At 40.1% G+C, this 22,384-nt stretch overlaps 1 protein-coding gene across 1 annotated transcript in view; it reads right to left on the bottom strand.

Annotated features, from left to right (window-relative positions):
• The window catches only part of cnstb (consortin, connexin sorting protein b), a 23,558-nt gene extending 1,174 nt beyond the window's left edge, over nt 1–22,384 (bottom strand). The window contains exons 1-10 of the mRNA XM_061052585.1: nt 22,233–22,384; nt 17,867–18,430; nt 15,541–15,650; nt 11,138–11,168; nt 9,637–9,723; nt 8,879–8,990; nt 7,775–7,796; nt 7,610–7,679; nt 6,599–6,870; nt 701–845 (exon numbers count right to left, since the gene is read on the bottom strand). Of these exons, the coding sequence (XP_060908568.1) occupies nt 701–845; nt 6,599–6,870; nt 7,610–7,679; nt 7,775–7,796; nt 8,879–8,990; nt 9,637–9,723; nt 11,138–11,168; nt 15,541–15,650; nt 17,867–17,954 (937 nt within the window). The 5' untranslated portion in view covers nt 17,955–18,430; nt 22,233–22,384. The remainder of the gene's footprint in view (nt 1–700; nt 846–6,598; nt 6,871–7,609; nt 7,680–7,774; nt 7,797–8,878; nt 8,991–9,636; nt 9,724–11,137; nt 11,169–15,540; nt 15,651–17,866; nt 18,431–22,232) is intronic.

The raw sequence follows: 22,384 nt of genomic DNA, 5'->3' as shown, positions 1-22,384 counted from the left end.
GGGCCGAGCCTCTTCAGTGCGTCGCAGTGAATAATGACCCTAATTCACAACATGGTTAAGAGCTGCTTGCTGTGTTCGATATACACATCGTGTATCGATGTTGCTGTGATTATCAAATGGCGCATATAACTCTTAACTGTGTTAGCCCTGTTGGCGGATATTACAGACCCCCTGCTCCAGAAATGGTCATTGAGTCATTGGAGTCCAGAGGTAGGTCAGTAGAGGCGAGATGGTTAGCAGCCACATGAGGAAAGCTAACGTTAGCCAACTTCACTAGCATCAGACGTCAGTCATATTGGAAATGATCTTAACAAGTCTTCTTTTAGACATTTTGAGTTATCCTCATACACCCTACTGTATCTCTGTCCTTAATATGTAACTGACGCCAAGGTTTGAGAAGAATCCAATCAATTGAATATTCATAAAAATCTTGGGGCATTTTGAATTGTTTCCGGCGACAAGCGATTATGTCTGACCTAGCAACAGTAACTAAGGAGGGCGGGGCTTGACAAAGGGTCAATTAGCAATGAAATATAGCAAAAAGTAAAGTAAGAAGCTAATAATCAGCAGTGCTCCTGTTGACAGGGAACTTAAATAGAATCAGGTAAAAATATAAAAAGCAATATAACATGTGATAGAACACAAAATGTGCAATGTCTATACATTTGAATAGAAATGTAAACATGATGTGTAACTGTACCCTGCTCAATGCCGTCCTCTGGCTCACTGAAGCGAACTTTACGTTTGGAGTTCTGTTTAGTGATGATGTCATTGGGGGGAGGAAGTCCATCCAGAGATGCTCTCCTCCTCTTCAGAATGGACACCAGACCATCTGCAGCCGAACTCTGAGGGACAAACACACAGAAACAAGAGAAATGGCAGCTAATGTTTTCCTCTTATTCTTCTTATAATCCTGTTTTTAGGGTCACTTAACCCAGAACATGATCAGGACAGAGTGTACACAAAACACATCCCTGCCATTGGTACGTAAAGTAGTGAACTTATCAAAGTATTCACTGAAATGGCTCCAACAGGCAATACATATAAACAATAATATACATATAAACAGTAAAATACATATAAACAGAGACAGTTTTACTAATGAATATCTTTCAAACGCTGTTTGAAAGATATTCATTTTTCAGGCCTTTTTGCCTTTATTGGCTAGGACAGCCAGAGAGGAAGGAAATGTTGGGAGGAGAGAGAGGGGGTGACATGCCGTCATGCAGATGATATTATTCTTGCCCAAATTAATTAAACAAAAAAAGTATAAAGATTGCCGAGTTTGTTGTTTTTTTTTAAATCATAAGTTGACGTTTATCTGTTTCATGTTTTGTGACCTAAAATATTCCATATTACCATCATCAGCAGTCTCTGTCTGTACTCTATTTAAATAAACACCTTCAAGACCGTCAATGTAAACATATCAGAGCATTACTTCGGCCAGTTGTCATCAGAGGTAACCAATGGGTGAGCTCCAGAAACAGTCTGTGTAGCCGTGTAGTCTAACATCAACATGACCTGAAGCCTGTCTTAAACACACTACAACACTTGATAATTGGTAAAAGGTAGAGATCCACCGATTGGGAAAATCAGGGCAGATACCATCCATCCATCCATTACCTATACCGCTTTTTCCCATTCAGAGTCTTGGGGGCTGGAGCCAATGTGAGATGCGACACGACGCCAATGAATCACAGGGCTGACAACCAGCTACACTCACATTCATACCTACAGCTTATGTAGAGTCACCAATTAACCTAACGAGCATGTCTTTGGACTGTGGGAGAATCAGAAATACTTTATTAATCCCAGAGGGAAAATCAGAGTACCCAGAGACAACCCATGCATGCACGGGGAGAGCATGCAAACTCCACACAGAAAGGCTCCTGTCCAACAGGGATTAGAACCAGGACCCTTCTCACTGTGAGGCAAAGCCCTAAACACTGCACCACCGTGCAGCCTAGGGCCAATACCGATGTTTAAAATAAAGATTACCAATGTGTGTTTCATGAATTCTTTTAATGTTAGACCACAATGCAAAATTTCTCTCACGTTTGAGCATGAAAACAAGTCAGAGTTTGTTCAACAGTTGACTTCATTTGCCCTTTAAATAAACCTCTTCTCTTAACCAGTCGTTGGGTCCACTAGGTGCAGCATTCAATTGATACCACACAACAAGTACACATCGTCTACTGACACGTTATTTGCCGATTTCTGACAACAGAGCCAATATCGGCCGATAGCGACATTACTTCGATGCATCCCTATAGTAAAAGGTAAACATTCTACCTCATGTCTGGTATTAGTCAACAGAAGACAAGTAGCATTTTAGATGAACTGGGGGCAGCACCACACAAGCTTCACTCAGGTAAATAAACCGAGCTGCAGAGGCACATGTACATAGACAGAAAAGCAGAAAATATTCTCATTTGGGACTTCTGACTAATGTTTAAACATCAGTTACCATGCACAGTCAACAGAGGTCAGCAATGACATTAACACCAAGCAGAACTTTAATACCTCCCACCGCAACCAGAACCTTTGACCTGATCATAATCTCTAAACAAGCCACAGAGCAGAAACCACACAGCACGGTGCAGACTACTGAAGTGGAGACAATTTTCAATCTGTCAGCCTCATCTGCTGCGGTAGTTTATAGGTCAATTATTTACTGAGTTCAGTGGGTCAATAGGAAGCTGAATGCTGCAATGCTCATCAATTTCAGTCTCATCTGTAACAAGACTTATTTCAATTTGAATGTTTTCACTTTTATAATCTGATGATCAAAACTCTAAGAGCGAATATTAGACTAGTTTAACTTTTACTGCTACAATTAATCTTACCAGTCATACTTAAAATAAAGTATAATAACTAAAAGTTGTTGCTGCTAATATTACACATACAGTATGTTAAGCGATGATCACTATTACATCACTATTACCCCTCCAGTCGCAGCAGATGGTTTGTTCACCATGAGTCTGGTTCTGCTCAAGGTATCTGACTTTCTGAAGTTTCCCTTTCAGCTGTTAAAAAGGCTGTGCTGTGCTCATGGTGGATTCATGTCGGGTCTCTGTCAATAATAATTCAAAGTAGGGATGCAACGATGCATCGGTGAAATGTCGGTTTCGGCTGATATTGACCTTGTGGACAAAACATTGGCAAATACCGTAAAACTTCAAATCAAAGCTCCTCGTGATTTAAGGCCCAGTCCCTAGCCTGGTGTTGCTGCATGTTTTGACAAATAAAGGCAGCTGTTAATCAGGGGCATTTAGTGTTGAAATAGTTTGTGGGGAGAAAAAGCAGCAAGACACAAAAATGAAAGCTGAACTTCAACATCTGTGAAAGAAAGACTGAAGAACAATGTGTACAGGCCATGAAGCACTTTTGCATGCTACTTTACGAAACAACAACAAATGACTGATTTATGTCCTCATTTTGTGACTAGTTAAATATTCTTTCTGGTGTTCATTGTATAGTCTTTCTTGTCTTTGCTGTGGACAATAGCCCGGGCAATTAATAGAAGTTTTACGGTAATGTGGCATGGACCGATGTCAGTAGCCGATGTTTATCTGTTGTTTCATATTCATCCATGATGGCATCTAATCCTACTAACTGCTAACAGAAGAAGTCACCTGTTGAACAAACTCTTCTAAACATGTGTGAAAATGTCACTTTGGGAGACTTGAACCAAAAGAAGCAGTGACAAAAACATCAGAATCATCTTTTGATTTAAATCATGGTTTTCACAATTGGTGCATCGCTACTATATAGAGTACAGTCCCGACTTACTGTTTTTGTAAAGTGTCCTTAGATATATTCTGTTATTATTTGGTGCTAAATAAACTAATACACTGACTGACTGATCGATATTTATTTAATTAAACAAATTACAGAATGGACGTCAATTACATCAAAACTGAGAGCCTGCAGCCATGATAGAGACGGCTTAAGGATGTAGCTGAGCTAAATGCTAACGCTTCTTAGTTAAGGGTGTTTACATGATATTGTTTCTATTATTTGCATCCAAAACAAACTCTACTTCTTTTAGCTCAATGGTCAAATCAGCATGCTAACATGCTCGCAATGAAAATGACAATGTGTTGCTGCAGGTATAATGTTAACCATGCTAACTTATCTTAGATAAGCATGTTAGCATGTTAGCAGGCTTGTTAGCACTAGCACAAACAATGCCTGAGGACGTGACTACTTTTGCAATATTTGGCCCTAAACTGAAGTTTTAGAGGAAAAACTGACCTGACTATGGCACTATGACTTTGAAAAAAAAAACAAGAGAATATCACAGTTAATAAAAATCTCCTGTATAACCCTGTAATCCAAGCTAACTCTTGTCGTACATTTGTCAGCTGTAGTAAAAACAACACATGTTGACCTAATTGTGGCACTAGTAGTACTAAAGTCAGGAGTCACTAACGTCAGCAGAAAAAAATCCTCCATGGATCCTGAATGTCAAACAATTATTAATAAAATCATGCTTAGCTCGCACACAGCTCAACAGCTGAGTGCTGAAGCCTGAAGAAGTGTCCAAAACAAGAAAAGAGGAGAGGGACAGCCCAGCAGATGTTTATTTTTATTGCCACAAGGATGTTTCAAGCAGAAGCTGTTCTTCAGCGTGTTCAATTGATTTTCTCCCAGTCCAAGACAAAAATAAAAAAACAGAAAATAGAACCTTAAGAAACATTCAACGCCATAAATGGTCAAGTACTCCAAGAATGTATTCCCTGCTATCTGAAAGAAAACAGTATGTCCTTCTCACATATAACAAGGTGTATAAAGAGATCTAATATAGAGCGGTGTCTTGTGTCTGCAGCAGGTCTCTGTTTAGGCCAGGAGAGGAGTGAATAAGCAGTGAGCATCCACTGAGGGGGAGGTATTGTGGCTTCACATGTTTCTGGCAGCTCGACAGTTTGCTGGAGGTTGAGTTTGGAAAGCAAACACCTGGCTGGGAGATTTCAAGATACAGGATCTGTAATACAAGACTAACCTCTATAGCCTGTCAATACTGCCGCCAGTCGATGATCACTGATCTATGGTGAGTCCTCACTGCAGTGGGCAATGTTCAATTCAATCCCTCTCTTTCCCAGAATTCATAGCTCTCTGCAACTCCCACCATCAAATAATTTCATAAATTACTCAAAAAATAAATGATCTAAAAAACAATGGCCGTGTTTATATGGAGTTGAGAATCCTAGTTATGAGCCTTATCTCCGGGTTTGATCATATTCAGGATATGTTGTTTAAATGCACACAAAGAAACCTTTGTAATTCATATCCCTGTATACATGATAATAACCAGTATCCTGCTTTCTCATTACTGCGTCTTATTTGGGAAAACGGTGTCCTGTTGTTTACCACAGACTTTAATAGCTCAGCATTTTATAGCTTTCTTTCCTCTAAACTTTCAATTTCCAATATATTTAATTCTTTCGTTGCTGCCTCCATGTTTTTATTTTTGACGATACGTCTCTTGGCTCTTGGCTGAGGCCGTGCCTGCGCAGGTAGTCGGCAGCTGTCAGAAACCGGGGTGAGGCGTACACATGCCACAGTATCCCGTTTTCTTTCAGAGTTCTCCAGGTAGCAAAAATCAGGATAAGGGCTCTGAAATCATGACATGATGTTTACATGCACAAACAAAAATACTTGAAAAACCCAATCAAAACCAGGATACTCAAGTCCATGAAAGAGCTCTCAATAAGTTATTCCTTCATATTAAAATATTAAAAGTTTGTTTAAAAAAGGATGTTTTTCTTTCTGCTATTCTGCAAATGTATTCCACCATTGGGTATTTCTTTTTTTTTAAATCTGAATTAAAGGTGTAGTGACAAAGATAATGTTTCTTATCCAGTGACTGAAAAAAAGGGAACAAACTTGCAACAAACTTGTTTAGTTAAAAACTCTCAAACCCTGATGTATTGCATTGCAAAATAAAGGCGTCTGCATCAAACCTCTGCTGGATTACATAACTGTTATGATCCTGACCTCATCGATGTCTGCTTGTTTGGAATAGCTCTTATTACATTTGCATCTCTGCTAAAGCACCAGGCCCGTCCAGCTCAGTGTCTGAGCCGGGTCATGATGTCTTGGCTCTCAGCCTCGGATCAGTAATCTAGCCCATTTGGCAGGCTGAACATCCCAAGTGTCAGGCCATACCAGGGACATGGGTGGAGGTTTTGGGACATGGAGAAGTTGGAGATGATCTCACTAAGAGACCAGGGAGAGATCATTTTAGGGAGTGTCCCAGTAAAGACAAAGAGCTGAATAGGACTGAAACAATGCAGCCCATATGTATTCAGGCTGAAAGAATTACAGGCAGCATAAAAAGAGGAGATCAGGGAAGGGAAGGAAGAGAGGGAAGGATGAATGCATGCAGGAGATGATATACATATACAGGACGGAACAACTAGACACAGAGCAGGAAATATATTCATATTCTTCCTGCAGGGTGATTTTATACATTTATCTTGAACTAAATCAGGTTCTGTGACAGTCTAATAATGCGGGGTAGCTGTAAAACAATAATTCACCCTCTCTAGTAATATTTGTCAGATTTACGAGCAGACACAATATGCATTCCTACCCCCTCTGTGTTGGACAGCTTGGCCAGGTCCTGATCTGAAGCCTGGGGGACTCCTGTCGGCCACTCCACCTTCACCTCCTCCTCCTCTGGCGTCTCCTCACACGTCTCCTCCTCCTCATCTACTCTGTGGCCTTCCTCGTACCTCTCTTCTCCTCCATCCTCCTCCTGACGTTCATCCTGATGGCCGCTCTGTGGTGAGGCACGTTCTGAATCTGAGCTCTTTGCCCTGTGATCTTGTTCCTCATCCTGGTGTGTTGTTTCCGGCTTGTTGACTGGCATGTGGGACAACAAATGACATTGGTTATTGGTTATTGATTTTTACTCCTCCCTTGCTGTGTTTGATCTCACGTCGTAGTGATACAGAGGCCCTGTGGAGCAACATGACTCCATGAGTGGATTAGGAGGTTAGGGGAGGTTTGAAAGAGGATTAGAGGAGGTGGTGGAAAATTTACTCTATTCTCATTTGTTCGTCTTCTTTTTTCCATCGACTATAGGAGAGGTAAAGTGGAAAAGTTTTTTAGTAAGTCACTTTTGTTTTATAGTCCTGCAAACACAAAGAGGTCAAAATAATTGAAAGGGATAGAAATGTAAGAAATGTTTATGTAAGCAACTCAAAGTGTGTGCGTCTGCATGTGTCAGTGTGGACAAAGCGTAGGTCTTATGCATCCGCTGAGTCCGCATATTGAATCTCTGTATAGATAGCACCAACATTGAGTCATGTTTTTTTATTGATTTATTTAAGTTGTTATATGAAGTATTGACATTCACATGGTTTGAAAGGCTATTTAGCATATATTAGCATGCTAACATGCTAAAGTAAAATATATATTGACATGATACATATTTTCCTTGTTGTGTGAAATTTGTCATTGTTAGCATGTTAGCATGCAGTTAGCATCTCTCTGCTCACTTACAGGGAAGTAGATGTAGTGTTTACATGTTTAAAGTCTTTTTTACAGTCTATGGTTTAGAAGTGTACGTTTTTTTTTACAGGTAGAAATGCATGTTTACCGTTTTCATGGCCGGATTGTAGAGCCTCATTGTTGCTCTGAATGTCTGTCCAGGTTATTTTTTCTTCGTTCTGTTGAAGAAAACATGGAGCGCAGAACATTAATGTTTATGTTGGTTTAAAATGAGCAGAGATAAATACATAAAGATCATATTTACATGGCTTACCTGTTCCACACTGATGGAGGGTCTGAAACACAGAGGCAAAGGAAAGTCAAGACAGAGAAAGAGCGATAAAGACAGTCAATGAGAGATAAAAGAGACACATAGAAAGGTAAAACTAGAGAGCAGACATGGTGTAACTAAACATATAAGAATGCTAAAATATCATTCAGGCCTTTCCAGCTGGAGTTGGCATCCATTTCCCCAAATCATATACACCCTAAATGTCTATGGGCTGCAATAACATACCAAGAGTCACATGATGGGGTGGGGCACAACAGTATCTGGCAAGCAGACCTGCGGTATTTGTCTGTCTCTGATGGAAATCACAATCCTGCGGAAATCTTTTCTTCCCTGTTAGGATATTGATTTTTCCAACCAAGTCCCATGTGTGTGTTTTCTTTTTATTCTCAGTGTGCCTTCATGCATTATCAATGTGTCAGCTTGGACTGGGACTCCACACTGTTTCCACATGTGAGACAAAGATTGATGTCCGTTACACTCAAACAGAGTGGGCACTTAAAGGTATAATAAGCGACTTTAGATGCAGTAGATGGAGCTCTTTAGCACCAGTCTCTCACACCAAACAAAACTCCCTCAGGGCACCACCTCCCCTCCTCCCCCGCTGCTCCTTTAGCGCTCTGACCGAGTGCAGACGTTTGAGGGACCGATCTCAATTCTGATGTGCAGCCCAAAGAGGTTTTGGTTCTAATTTCTTTTAAGTAGTTTAGACCAAAGTTTTATCTTCAGTTCGGATGGTCTGTTGGTTCTCCTGCAATTGTACTCGTGCGATGACACTCCGCCATTATGCTGACAAACAGCGTCTCTAATTGGGCTGGACTGTCTCTCAGGAAGGTGTTCACATGGGAAACATGTTTGAGCCTCTTAGTTAAACGTAAACGAGCTGAAGGAAACATCGTCCCATCAGTGAGAATACAAAGCTCAAAATAACAAACCCAGAGGGGGTTTGACTTTTTTAAGGGAGTCATTTCTTCAGGATGTATTTATTTAGGATGTATTCGACATCTGCTATATTTATGTTTAAAATGTTGCATATAGCATGTATCTGTCTTTGGCATGATAATGCTGAGTCGATGTGTTGTGGTATACCTGAGGTGTGTCCTGCAGATCTGGCCGAGAGTCTCCATGTGTTCCTGACTGATGGAGTCCGTCTCATCAGGCAAACTGCATTCAGTGTTCTTCTTTTCCCTCAACTGGCTTTCTGCCAACACATGTGGAGTACAGGTACAAACAATATGAATAAACTAACCTCTATTACTTTCTATAATGAAAATTAATGCATTTATGTTTTGGCAATTTGTAGAACTTGTTTTCAAGGCCTAACTGGGATATTTGGGGTCGATACCCATACCAATATCGATATTGGGGAGAAAAAAAATCAGATACCGATATATCGGCCGATAACTTTTTTAGCTCTATGTTCAAATTGTAGAGATGGATAGATATAAGTGTACACATTTATTGTGTTGATCCCTCAAATGCAGTTATCAAACACTTGTGGAAAAGATGTATATCAATGACAAGATGGTCACTCAGCTGGAAAGTAACTGCATATGTACATCACCGTTTGACACTCTGGAGAGTGATAATGCTCGTAATCCATATAGCACACTCTGATGGTGAAAGACAATTGCTAGTTTAATAAAATGAAACTCAAATGATATGCTTTTATACTGTTGAATAAATCTAGTATTATCGGCACATATTTGAGATAAAATACCGATAGTCACTGGATAAGCTAATATCTGCTGATATTATTGGCTGGTCGATATTATCTGCTGACCGATTAATCGGTCTGTCTCTACTTGTTATATATTATAAAGGAAAAGAACAGATGCAAGCAGTACCCCAGTTCTCCTGCAGGGTGTCGAGGTTGGACAGCAGACGTTCATGGTAGAGTTTCTCCAGCTGCAGAAAGTGAATGGCCCACTGGTCTGGTAGCATCACTAGTTAAAGACACCAACTTAGACTTTCATTCTAAGAAACCTCTGATTAGTTAAAGCTCAAATTTCATTAATCAGTTTTCACATTAAATTATATTTACCAGAAAGGTTTGGATTTAATCCTGACAATAGTTCTCTCCATTAATAGACATCTTAACGATCCACGTTGATTCTGTATGAGTCACTAGATGTAAGCCTCCTATTTGATGTTTATCTGCTATCTGTATTTGTATGAATTTTCATACATTCATTCATCTTGGTAAGTTTTGTTAATGTAGGAATTTAAATCTTTCTACCATCTGATTCTTCTTTTAGGTCTGTGTAGCTGTAATATGTGTAAGACCCCTCATAGTAGATCTCTATTTGGAAAGGAGCCAAGTGTATGTTGAGAGCTGCAAAGGAAACGTGATTTGCTGAGGCTGAAGAAATGTATATGTCTGACAGTTCTAAGTCAAGGTAATGTCGTCTTTCTAGCTTTTTAGAAGTGTACTGTTATGACTGTATTGTTTGTCTCCACTTCTGTTGTCTCTCTCTGCCCAGGTGAAGCTGCTGATTACTCAACAAGCTGCACCTGGCCTCAGGACTTAAAGGCCCAGTGCTTCAGGAGGAGAGAGGCTTTTGGAGTTGGGACTGCTGTGTTACTCAGTCAGGGATTGTGGGCTGTTAAAATTAGTTTTGAGTTGATCTTTGTTTAATGATTTAGTTTGTCTGTCTGGAAAGTAACAGTGTCATTAAAACAAAGTTTCCCTGTTTACATGTATTCCTTTTCTGATATCCTCAACATCTGGGTAACTTTATCACAAATCCTCACAGTTTATATGATAACATGTATGTTATCTTTCTTTCTCCTTGCCCTCTTCCTCACCCCCACTGACACACTGTCCTCATTTCAACATAACTGGCTCACAGCTGTTGCCAGGCCAACGGCAAAACAGAGCCAGAGGAAACTCCTACTTCAGGATTTCAGGGCTTTCATCCAAAGTACAGGGAATACCGAGTGACTTAGAGAGAAAAACAAGATGGAAAACAGGCGAATAGATAGAAAGATAAATAGATAACAAGAGTGTTTTGTCCTCTCTCATGATTTGCATATTTTAAAAGCTTTTTCACATGTACAAACAAGTGGATATTCTTGTGTTTGTCACTGCAGGATCAGTGTCATGTAATGTCCTTCATCAGACCACAACAGGAGACTAAAAGAAGGACTTGTGCAGCGGTAAACCCTCCTCTCAATCAAATGAGACAGAAGCTTACTTATCAGAGTGCATATCATACTTTTTCTTTTTTTGATCATATGCACCAGTCTGGCTAAGCCACAGGCTCAAATGGAAAACACAAGTGATTGGTAAATGTCACACTGAATGAAAGTAGAAAAGATGACGTCACTGTGCAGCTGGAAGGATACAGTCCTCTTTGAGCGAGTAGGCCTCTGCGATCTGAAAGAAAAAAGGATTCAAAACATAGAGATTAAACATGAGTCATACCAGTGCAGTTTATAAAGCATTGTACATCATGTGTGATGTGAAGTGAACTGTGATATTCAACCGGACTGCAGGGCACTTAGGATGATATCTTCAAAAACTAGTTTGAGTGTTCAAGATTCAAGATTAACTTTATTTGTCCCACAAAGTGAGAAATGTGTCTTGGGCTCTTCACCCATGCTGCAGCCATAAAAAGACAACAATCAACATCATTACCTGAAACATAAAAACAATGAACATTAATAAATAACTTAATGTAACCTTCACAACAGGGCCCTAAGTCTCTAACTAGACTCGAGCGAACTACCAAACTCCATTGGATCTCCAGAGTCCCTCTGCACCTTTAAGAAAAAGCTAAAGACCCAGCTCTTTATGAGCACCTACATACTGTACTTAATGATTGATGATGGTGATAGTTTTGCTTATTATGATATTTAGGATGGTTGTGATGCTGATTAGAACTTTAAAGAACAGCTGTGCTCTGCCTATCCGACCTTTGTGTTGGATCAGACTTAAAGCTGTTTGTTTCCACTTCCTGACGTTGTTTCCTCCTCTCTAGATCCTTGCTTGTGTTGTACTGACTCTCTGATGTACGTCATTTTGGATAAAAGGGTCTGCTAAGTCAATTGAAGAACTGTATATATGATGTCTAGAAAAGTTTAAGAATCAAAATAACATGACTAAAATGTTCATAAGTTCAAAAACGCAAAGACAAATTATAGTCCCTATCCTGTTTGCCACTATTTAAAAGCTTTACAGACACAGGGATGAATGAATTTTTAAACCGGTTCGGTTTCCAACGATGAACTCTGAACTTCTTACCAGAGGGCAGGAGTTCATACTCTGTATGTTGAACATGGGATGGGACACTCACAATCTCATTGGCTTTCCTAAGAGTAGCCTGATGTGTGATGTTCCATGCTGTCTGAATCAATCGAATCAGTTTGGCTCTGCCTGTTAAACTAAACGTGGACGGTTTTTTTTTGGTTAATTCGCCAAATTCCTTGAGAGCTGAAGATCACATGACAGCGTCCTACCAAAGAGAAAGAGACAGTCACACACCCGAGCAGACATGAAGTCACATGAAACTAATTATGGTCTGGATTAACGTGTCTCAGGGGGCTTTTCTTCTCATCCACTTTTTATCTTCTATTCTATAACCTGTTAAGATCATGACAAAGTCAATCTAAAGCCAGGGAGGTTTCAGCTCCTCGGCTGTTCTGATGTATTCAATCATACTGGGAAGTTTTAGAGCCATAACTTTATTATCAATTCAAACTAATTTCCAGGTTTTAATGCTCAGGTGATTAAGGCGATAATATGTCACCAGTTAGGAGAATTGCTCATTCAGATTTTTCAGATCAAAACGTGCCTGATTCAGATTGCGTCTTTGAATCCCTAAGATAGTACAGTAAGTGTGCTCATGTAGATTCATTTATGAAAGTAACTGCTAACTATCAGTGTGTCACAACATCCTGAAGAAGGCGCAAGCCGATATGCGTTGGTGTATTTTAAATGTTTGTAGCCCAGGTGGCAACTTCCAGTCTTGAAAAAAATGAAGCCTATGTGGAACTGCAAAATCCTGCAGTTCGTCGAGTGTCCGCTTGAAGCTGACTGCAGAAGCACCAGAGTTACATATACACATCAGAAATGAACATGTTTACAGTCTGGTACAAAAAACAACTAACGATTAGTTATTCTCATCACTGGCACACACTGTACTGGGGGGCGTGATTTTTATTTTTTTTAATGGCTCCATTTTGATTCCATGAATGATACGTGTTATCCATAGTTAGGCGCGTAGCTGACCCGATTGACAGGTGGGCGCAATGTTATGGTTCGTCAAGAGGCTTAAAACCTGCCTCAGCTTCGGCTCTCAGCCCAACGTTAGTTTGACTGAAAGTTAGGGTGAGACAGCATTTCCAACATGGCGGCTGCTACTGATGATCCTCTGGAACCGCCTGCCGTAACAGATGGCTGACGTCACTCAGGCTTGGTCTATTCATATTTACAGTCTATGTTCTAGCCCCATGAATTAAAGGCCTTTCAGATTTTTCAAACCCACCTGAGTGCCTGCACCTGGATCATTTATACCAATGTTTTGTGCTCTTAAGTTTTCCTTTTTTAAGTGGTTTGAGGGATACCAGAAGAGGTTCTGTTCGCTCTCTTTTGAACTGTTAACTTCGCTCTTTTAGATTGACTTATAAATCCATGGACTCTGTTTGGTTGGTTTAATTCATTTCTCTGCTCAGACTACTGACCACAACTCTCTGTACAACTGCATCTCCTCAGTCGAATCTATGTCTTCCACACATGTCACAATCATCACAATCTTTGATTGATGCAAACTGTGGATAGACTTCTTTCTTGTGACTTCTATAAATTCACTGCTGTCACTATGTTCTAAAAAAGAGCCAAACAAACAGAAGCTCTGCTAGCTGCAGGCTCAGTGAGAAACAGACTGTTTATTTATTCACTTACTTACTAGTCTGCAGGGTCTTTAATCATTTCATTTATCTCTATGTGCAATACACCCTGCCTCTTGTTGGAACAGAGTTGCAGACTGAAACAAACGTTTCACTTCAGGAGGCATTAACAGACGAGGAACCTTTGAGGACAGCCGTGTGAAAGGTTCCCCCCTCCAGTGCTCGAAGAATGCCCCCCCGCCCCTCCCTCAACAGTTTCTGTCATCTTAGATTAATGAACTGATTCAGGCACTAACAGACAGTGTCCATTTTTAACAGCTTTCAGTTTGATCAGGAGCAAAAAAAAGTGTTATCAGGATGTACCAACTTCATCTCGAAGCCCTGGCTTTAGAAACCTCACAGCCCCTGATGAAGAGCGCGGTCGTGCCCCAAACGTTGTGTTCTTTAGTGCATTAAGTAAATAAATGAGTATATCTTTGGGAGCCATAGTGTTGTGAGTCTTTGTGCATCAAATCTAGTGATTTTTAAGAATAAGCCCCTGAATAAGTGATGTGCCTGTGTTTGGTAACTTTGGAAACCCCCTGACCCATTTGTGTCCCTTACAGGTTCATTCACGGATTTCATTCATGGTAGAAAGAACTTATTGCTTAATATGCATATATTCATTTCTTAGTAATGTAATGACCTGGTTCTATAGATTTCCATTCATACATATTATTATCAGCATTTGTCATTAACATAGTTTAGCTGCAGTTACCCAACAACCTACTAAAATGGAATATATTCAAGTCATGGAAACACACACGTGCTGCTTTGATACATCAAATTGTCTTGTTTTCCTTTCTTTTAGGGGGCTCTGTTCAGTATTTAATAAAGGAAATAAGGTAATGAAATATTTGGTGCACCAGAAAAGCAGATGCTAGGAGATATAACCAAATATGGACCCTTCTATGAAAGACTACGAACATGTTTCTGCTCAGAGTCAGCCTGCATGCCAGACATAGTTATCTGTACGGTAACATCATCCCTCACACCAAATCCCTCCTAATTGATGTTTATTTATGTTTTAAAAAGATTACTCTTACAGTCACACGCCATGAAACTGCTCTGTCAGGGAACTATTTGCACTGCGTTGCCTCTCCTCTCATTTTATTTGAAGGAAAACAGCTCTGTGATTACTGCAGCAGGTTGTGAAGACGTTTAACTACAAGCGTCCTAAACCGATGAGAAAGCTGAAACAAATGAATCTTAATGTGTAAATAATGTGTTGTTGGAAAAACCGGGTCTGCAAAGTGTCGCACGTGGAACATGAAACCACTGCTGGGATCCCTTTCAACAAACCACAGAGACCAAACTATATTTATCACACCTCTAATTAGTCTGTTTGAATTCTGAACACGTGATCAGAGGCGGGGGAGGTGGCAGGAGACGAACAAAAGAGCAGAGGGTTGCCAGTTCAAATCCCTGCACCTGCGGAGTAGAGCTGTTGCATAAATCCAGTTGCTATGCTGAAGTGATTTCTCCTCAAGCAGATGAATCTACAGAGAAACGTTCAAGATTTAGAGACAGCTGAGCCTTTAAATTATAAACCAAGCTCTCTTCTTTGCAGCCTCTAACGAGCTGTTTTGAGGCTTTACTAGTTCGAAGGTTTTTTTTTAACTGTCTCAGCTAACTGAGAAAACATTTCTTTTTTTATCAGGTCATAATGATGGCAGATCCAGGCATACAGAAACGCACAAACACATGTAGACGCACACACGCCCACACAGAAATATGTTGTCTCACTAATGAAAGACACAAGATCCCTGTTGATTTGGGAGAAAAACTGCTCCCACCTTCAATTAAAGATTTAAATACACACACACACACACACACACACACACACACACACACACACACACCTGGTGCAGGGAGTGTGGCAGCAGTGTGTAGTCACTGTTGTCTCTGAGGGACTGCAGCGACGCCAGGAGTTCCAGGCTGGGGCCCGGCGGTCCATCTCCTGAGACACTTCCTAGAAACGCAAAACACAGACAAACACTAGAATGAGATACACCTTGTGTTTCAGATGTTCACTAACAATAACATGATAACTTCTAGCAGGGTGTGTGAGTACATTCTGATCTTTGCTGCAGTGTTTCTGCACAGTTCCTTTAATCAATCAGTGATAGAAATGTAAACTTAATGCATTTGACATTGTTACCTGAAAGGGCAAAATACTCTTTTAATAGATTTAAATCAGTTCACTCTCCATGAGGAGTACTACTCAAGCCAAGTCAAAATGTGTAAAATGTTCAGAAGTTCTTGAGGACCTAACAAAATCACTCTAATGATGTCGATTAACACAGTCAGGATTTATTAGAGCTTGCTCTAAATGAGGGATTAAAAGTGCCCTCAGCTTTGATCCTGCATCTTTAGATTAAAGACATGAAATAGAAAATCACCGGAGTCTTTTACTGTTTATGTGGTAGGCCAACATTAGCTCACTGACTTTAGTTTGGAGGTCTAATATGAAAGAGTTGGTCATCCATTTAAAGAGTTGTGAGCAGAAATGGAATAAAATATCCTTAAATATGTTTCAATTATTGTTTTAGTACCTCAGATAAGATGTGTTTCCTTATTGTTACCTTAGAAAGGGCGTTTTATATCTACAAAGAGAACGTCTTATCCACAGTCTACCATGTTGCTGCTACGGTAACCAAGAGGGGACAAACCAAACACTAGCCACAGAGCGATTTTCACAGCCTAAGTATGTCACTGCTCCTTTAACAGGCTGATGATTCTACATTTGAGGAAATAGACTTTCTTTCTTCCTTGCTGAGACTTAGATGAGAAGGTGAACACCAATCACTGTGTATGAAGATATTACCAAAAGCCAGCTAGCTTAGCATTAGCATAAAAAGGGTTATTAGCAAGGGTTGCTCTGCCCCAAAAGCACACAGGGACTATTTTTTTTGGCCGTACACAGTAACTTTTTTAATCTTCCCCTTCCCCATCGATGCTGGGAATCTCATAGTGATGACAAGATCCAATAACGTAAAAATGGCCAACATGAGAGCACCCCTTAAAGCCCCTGGAAACCTGACTTTAAATACTAAAAATCCATATGTGATATCAAAATGTAATGCACCATAAACTTGCAATTTTTACATTTCCATTTTTGCTGAGATTAAACTAATAAGACATGATATGTTTTTTTATAACAGGCGAGCTTTAGAAGTGCTGTGAGGTGGCTTTTTCTACATCTGGACAAATGTAGGTAAGCTGTTTCCCCCTTTTAGGATTTCTTTTTAGCAGATATGAGAGTGGCATCAGTCTTTTTATCTCAGTAAGATAAAAGCTATTAAACATATTAACCTTTATGTCGAGCTGTTTCTTTTAACATGTTACAAAACACAACAAAAGCTAAAAAAAAATGATGATTACAAAACTGTCAGCCAGTTTGTCAGTCTGCTTGTATTTACCCTGGTGTGTGTGTGTGTGTGTGTCATGGCAGCCCCTGCAGATGTGCTAGATGCTAACGCTAACTGACACGCATGCTGTTAGCTCAGCAGGTTGCAATGGGTGATTGTCAAATACCATAATCCAAAGTGCTCTCCTATATACTTTCAACACATAGGTTCTTGATGACCTGATGATGTTTTAGTGAACTGGCGCGAGCTACAAAAAAGTCTACATTTGTGTTTATGTAAAGTGACAGCATGTCAACCCACGCCTGCAGCCATTATTACAACAATTAGTCACGATTAGCCACAGCTGTATGGTGCCACACTTATGTAACTTAGCCTACCGGCTCAAGCTGTATTGTAAATTACAAACATCCAAGCGTATTGGCTGTGACTTCCTTACAGCTTAGTATCATCCTGATCATCTTAAGCTGTGTTTTTTCCGGAGCACTGCAGCAATTTGTGGGAAACGGCGATTCACAGATGGATGATAAGCTTTGAGCCGTTCTAAAAAAGGCCTCCATCAGCATTTCTCTATAGAATAATGTGTCCTTCTTATGTGTCTCTCTGTTTGCTATAAGATTAACAAAAAGCCAGCTTAGAGCTTTTTAAAGATATTTTATCATCAATCTTCAATAATTGAATGTATTTAGTAATATTAGTAATATACTTGAAAGGGTCATCATTAACATCCAAATTGCTAAAACTGCAGAAAACCCAACACCCCCACGAAAACAAAGAGATAAACAAATATAAAATTCACACATCACTCATGAGTTTGTACCTGTGGCACTGTCTAAGCACACTTCTTCGTCTTTCTGTGTAGTTCCGGTGCCAGGACCTTTCGGCATGGTGGCATTTTTGTTGCCCATCACTTCTGTTACTGCAGCGACCTTCTCCTTCAAGTCAAGGGTCCCAAAAAGTGTCTCTGAGACCCTCCAGTGGGCTCCGGCTCTTATTCAGACCCTCAGTAGAAAAAACATGAATTGTTCCTGGCGTTTATCAGAGGCTCCTCCGAGCGAGATAAGCTAACTTCTTTGGAAAGTTTGAGTTGATCGAAGCTCCTAGAAAGCATTCAAGGACTGGACAGCACTGGAGAGTGAGGTCTCAGCAGGTTTGGTTTGTGATCACTCTTGATGGAGCATGTGATTTAATCCCTCAGGCCTCTCTCGGGTGGTCAAAAAAGATTTGAAATGTCCACTGTAGTCTAAGAAGGCTGGACTTTGGATGGTGATGTTTTAATTTTGTGCAGACTTTCCACATTCCTCAGAGTGGTTTATTGTGCTTCTTTCTCTTCTCTCTCACAAAGCATAATTCAGAGCACATTCCTTCTTGTGTCCCCGGGATGCTGTCAAGAAAAATAAAAACATTTTGAAAAATAGAACATAATAATGTACGCCTAATGCAAAGCACAATGTAAAGAGAGGGAGAGCTCACAAAAACAGAGCAGGAGAAAAGGGTTGAATGCAAAGAGAAGTGGCATGCTGGTGAAATTGCAGTTACATCACAGGCGGAAAGGGTCGTCTTTGTGTCATACTATGACTACACGTTAAGACATGGCAGAGTGCTCTGTGCTGAATAACTGAATAACTCACTTGAAATTTACGTCACAGAAGTCTGTGGGTTAGAATAATTAGCAGTGATTATGCAGACAGACTACGCACTGTACACCACTGATAATGTATTATTCCACTTTGTTCTACAAGCAGGGAGGTTCAAAAGTGGGGGTCAAGCACTTTAGCATTAACCTTCATGCAAACTATCGTAGCATTTTAAGCTGAAGAATAGAATAGAATAACTTGGAGGCTGCACTGGGAATTAGCGACTGAGTAATGTGCTTCATGTTCATTCAATCTATTCATCAGGTTTACTTGAATTTGAGAGAAAGGTTGTAAAGAGGTCTGCCCTCCTGACGGACACAGGCAGGCCCACCCACAGAAATGGCTGGGCCCCTGAAAGGCCTAGTGGATGGGTACTCTGAATATATCATTTAATAATATCAAAACGCGTGTGTTGGAACATAAGTGCTAGCCTCCTGGCAAATAATTGCCTTCTGAGCCTGCTTCTAATCAGCATTTGGAGCTGGCTGAAAAAAAAACTTGTCAACAAATTACTGTCTGGGTCAAATTAGCCTCCTGTCTTTCCCGGCTTCCTGACTTTTATACAGGTCCTGTTATGGCTATACACAGACAGACGTTACTGGCCTAACATTTAAAGGGGACATATTGGGAAAAATCCTCTTCTACAGTGTTTTTGAACTTATATTTGGGTAACCTGAGTGTCTACTGACCCACAAAATGTGAAATTAAACCCATCCAGTCCTTTGTTTGTGGTCTGCATAAGTCTTACAACACAGAGAAAAATGCTCTGTTTCAAATTTGCTCAACTTGTGACATCACAGTGGGATTCTGGTATAAAAAAAAAAAAAAAACTCTCTTCCCCTGGTATCTCCACCCATGGACTCCACCCTCAGCCTAGAACAAAACTTTTGGTCCGCCCTTTTCTTTTCTCGCTACAGAGGAGTGATGTCTACCAGGAAAACTCGGGGGGGGGGGGGGGGGGGGGGGTCATTGCATTTAAAGAGACACACACACCAAAACGGAGCGTTCTGAGAGAGCTGGTTTATACAGGGTCACAAACCTCCTCTGGTGCTTGATTCATGTTATATTTTGACCAAAGCACAGCACAGATGTTTCATTTAGACCACAGGGACTGTTTGAAAAGATGGAAAAGGGGGATAATATGTCCTCTTTAAGTTCAATTACATTAACATTGCAAAAACAAAAAAGGCTCAGGCTCTACAATTTTAGGAAAAGGGATTACATTTTCATACCTTCAATGTTAAATAAAATGTCTACCTTTATCGTAATTATCAATTGTGGGTCTTTTGGTAAAAATTTGTTGTCATTGCTTAAATTTGAGGAGGAGCCTTATCGACTGCTAACTATCTACTTTATAAAGTGGGAGTAGTGAGGTACATACGTTTGATTACCTCATACAACCCCACTTCCAGTTACCTTAACTATCACTTTAAGGCGTTTTAAAGATGTTAAGGATCACTGTAAGTTTCTTGCCTAATGGCATTTCACAGCACGTTCACCAGTGTGGACCTGTACACATTGACAAAAGAATGAATGCATGACCTTTGAAAGGGGCATCACTCTAACTTCCAGCCAGATCATGTTACTGTAATTATTATGAAGAGACACAAAATAGTATTGTCAGTGGTTTTATGTTTTTCATTTTGTTTCCATGTAAGTTCAATTTCCTCCTTTGCCCTTTGGCATCAGAGACAGCTCCTTGTGTCTACTCTAGGTAAACACCTGCATCCATCTGGGTAAGCCTCTCGCTGGGAACCAAATCACAAATATGTAATGTTGCACATGTTACACTCATCTACCAGCTTGTACAAAAAAAAGCACAGCTTTAGGTTTGAGATGAATATATTTCCGCTTCATGAAACCTACATTCAGCCTGAGTGGTCTGAGGGCATGAAAGCTGTGGGATACAGTGTTCACACAGCATGTAAGCAGTCACATGAGCGTCGTGAATTCTGCTACATGGAATGTGACATAAAGCACAAACGCTGGGAGCAGAGCCTGACTCAGTATGTGCAGCACAAAATGAAGGGATTAGAAACTCCAGATGTAAATGTAAATGTTACTTAAATATGGTATGACAGTTCTGGGTTTCCTTTTACATTGTGATGCTTCTCTAGTGAATTGCTACAATTGCTTCCTAAATCAATACTAGATCAACAATTATAATCAGACCAATGTTTTTAGCCTTCTTTTGTTGCTAACTACTTTCCATAGCAGCGTTTTCAGTTAAATGTACTTTTCCTAGCTTTCAGGCTTCCAGTGTTCCCTGATCCTTAACACCTGATCATTTATAATAACTTATAGAGTCAATGGGGATAGCTTGACATTTCGCTTGTTGAGTGAGAGGATTGACACCACGTGACATCACGTGTGTGCATTGCCCAAAGACTGTTAGCTTAGCTTAGCTTAGCATTAAGACTGGAATCAGTGTAATGAAAAGCTAACCTGTCTCTGAAGAACCTGCAGAGCCACAGCTACTTTTTTGCTGACGTACACATTAGACAAAATAAATGTAGGATTTTTTTAAGCTAGTGTCAGCGCTGGTAGGAAGATATTTTACAGAGCCATACCCATTTCCTTCAGGCTGTGCATGGTTAACTTTCTGCTGCTAGTTTCATATTTATAGTACAGATGTGACTCTGTGGTGTTGGTCTTTGAAGCTATGGTATAAAAATGTGATGGCCTACTAATCCTTTAAAACTATTTTTTTTTGCCCCTTTAATTCATTTAGGCTACTGCTGGTGTGTGGTTCTCAAAATCTTTACTCCATAGCCACAGAACATCATGTTTTGTAGAAAGTAGGCTAGTTCACCATGATGTATAACCTTATGCACATTGTAAGTCTTGTTGTTTCAAACGACTTCACTAAAATATAAATGCAGGCAGCCTTCATAAATAGCTTTCCAACCATCATTTTGCTTGGGTACTTGCACTTTGTAGCTTTTTCACAACTCTTTCAGACCTGTGCTTCAATTCAATTCATATGAAAAACATATAACATACATAGGCTATATTTATTCTACTATTATTTCTACATTATCAAACCATGTAGGTACTAGAGAGGATTCAATAAATATTTTTTAAATAAATAAATGTTCTGTCGCTAGTAGGGTGCCCCAGTGACCGTGTGTGTGCACGTATAGCGACGTGTTTTAACCCTAGTGACGTAGTGACCGTGTGTGACGCTTTCGTGCACTCGAAACACCTCGCGCTAATTTTTCCTGCCTTCATCTTTTTTTGTCTTGAGTTTTTCTTTCTGATATTTATCTCTAGGACAATAAGATGTAAAGGTGTCTAGCTTTAAAAAAAGAACATAATATCATCCTGATGACAGTTGATCTGTCATGTTGTTTTTGTTATTTCTTAAATATTTCCTCTACATTTGCTCTCTGGTTTCTCTTATTTTCTTCCAGCGCAGCTCTCGGTCTTCAATCCGTTGCAGGAGTTTTTCGAGTTGCTTTAAACATATCCAAATGTTCGTTAACCGTATATATAGGCTAAGTTAACATCACATCATTACACAGCAATAGGATGGAGAGATGCACTCACCATATAGGATGATGTCTTCAACATCAACGCCCTGAAACTGAGTCGTGTTCCGCGTGTATACCTTCAGCATCCACGCAAACCTCAATCTGTCTCTCACACTCTCTCATGCTTCTTGTTTACGGTCCAATCCGGGGATTTTTTTTCCCCTGCTT

This window comes from Labrus mixtus, chromosome 12 (assembly GCF_963584025.1).
Source record: "Labrus mixtus chromosome 12, fLabMix1.1, whole genome shotgun sequence".
Classification (NCBI taxonomy): domain Eukaryota; kingdom Metazoa; phylum Chordata; class Actinopteri; order Labriformes; family Labridae; genus Labrus; species Labrus mixtus.
The sequence above is the reverse complement of the archived record's forward strand: the minus strand, read 5'-3'. Positions and strand labels throughout refer to the sequence as shown.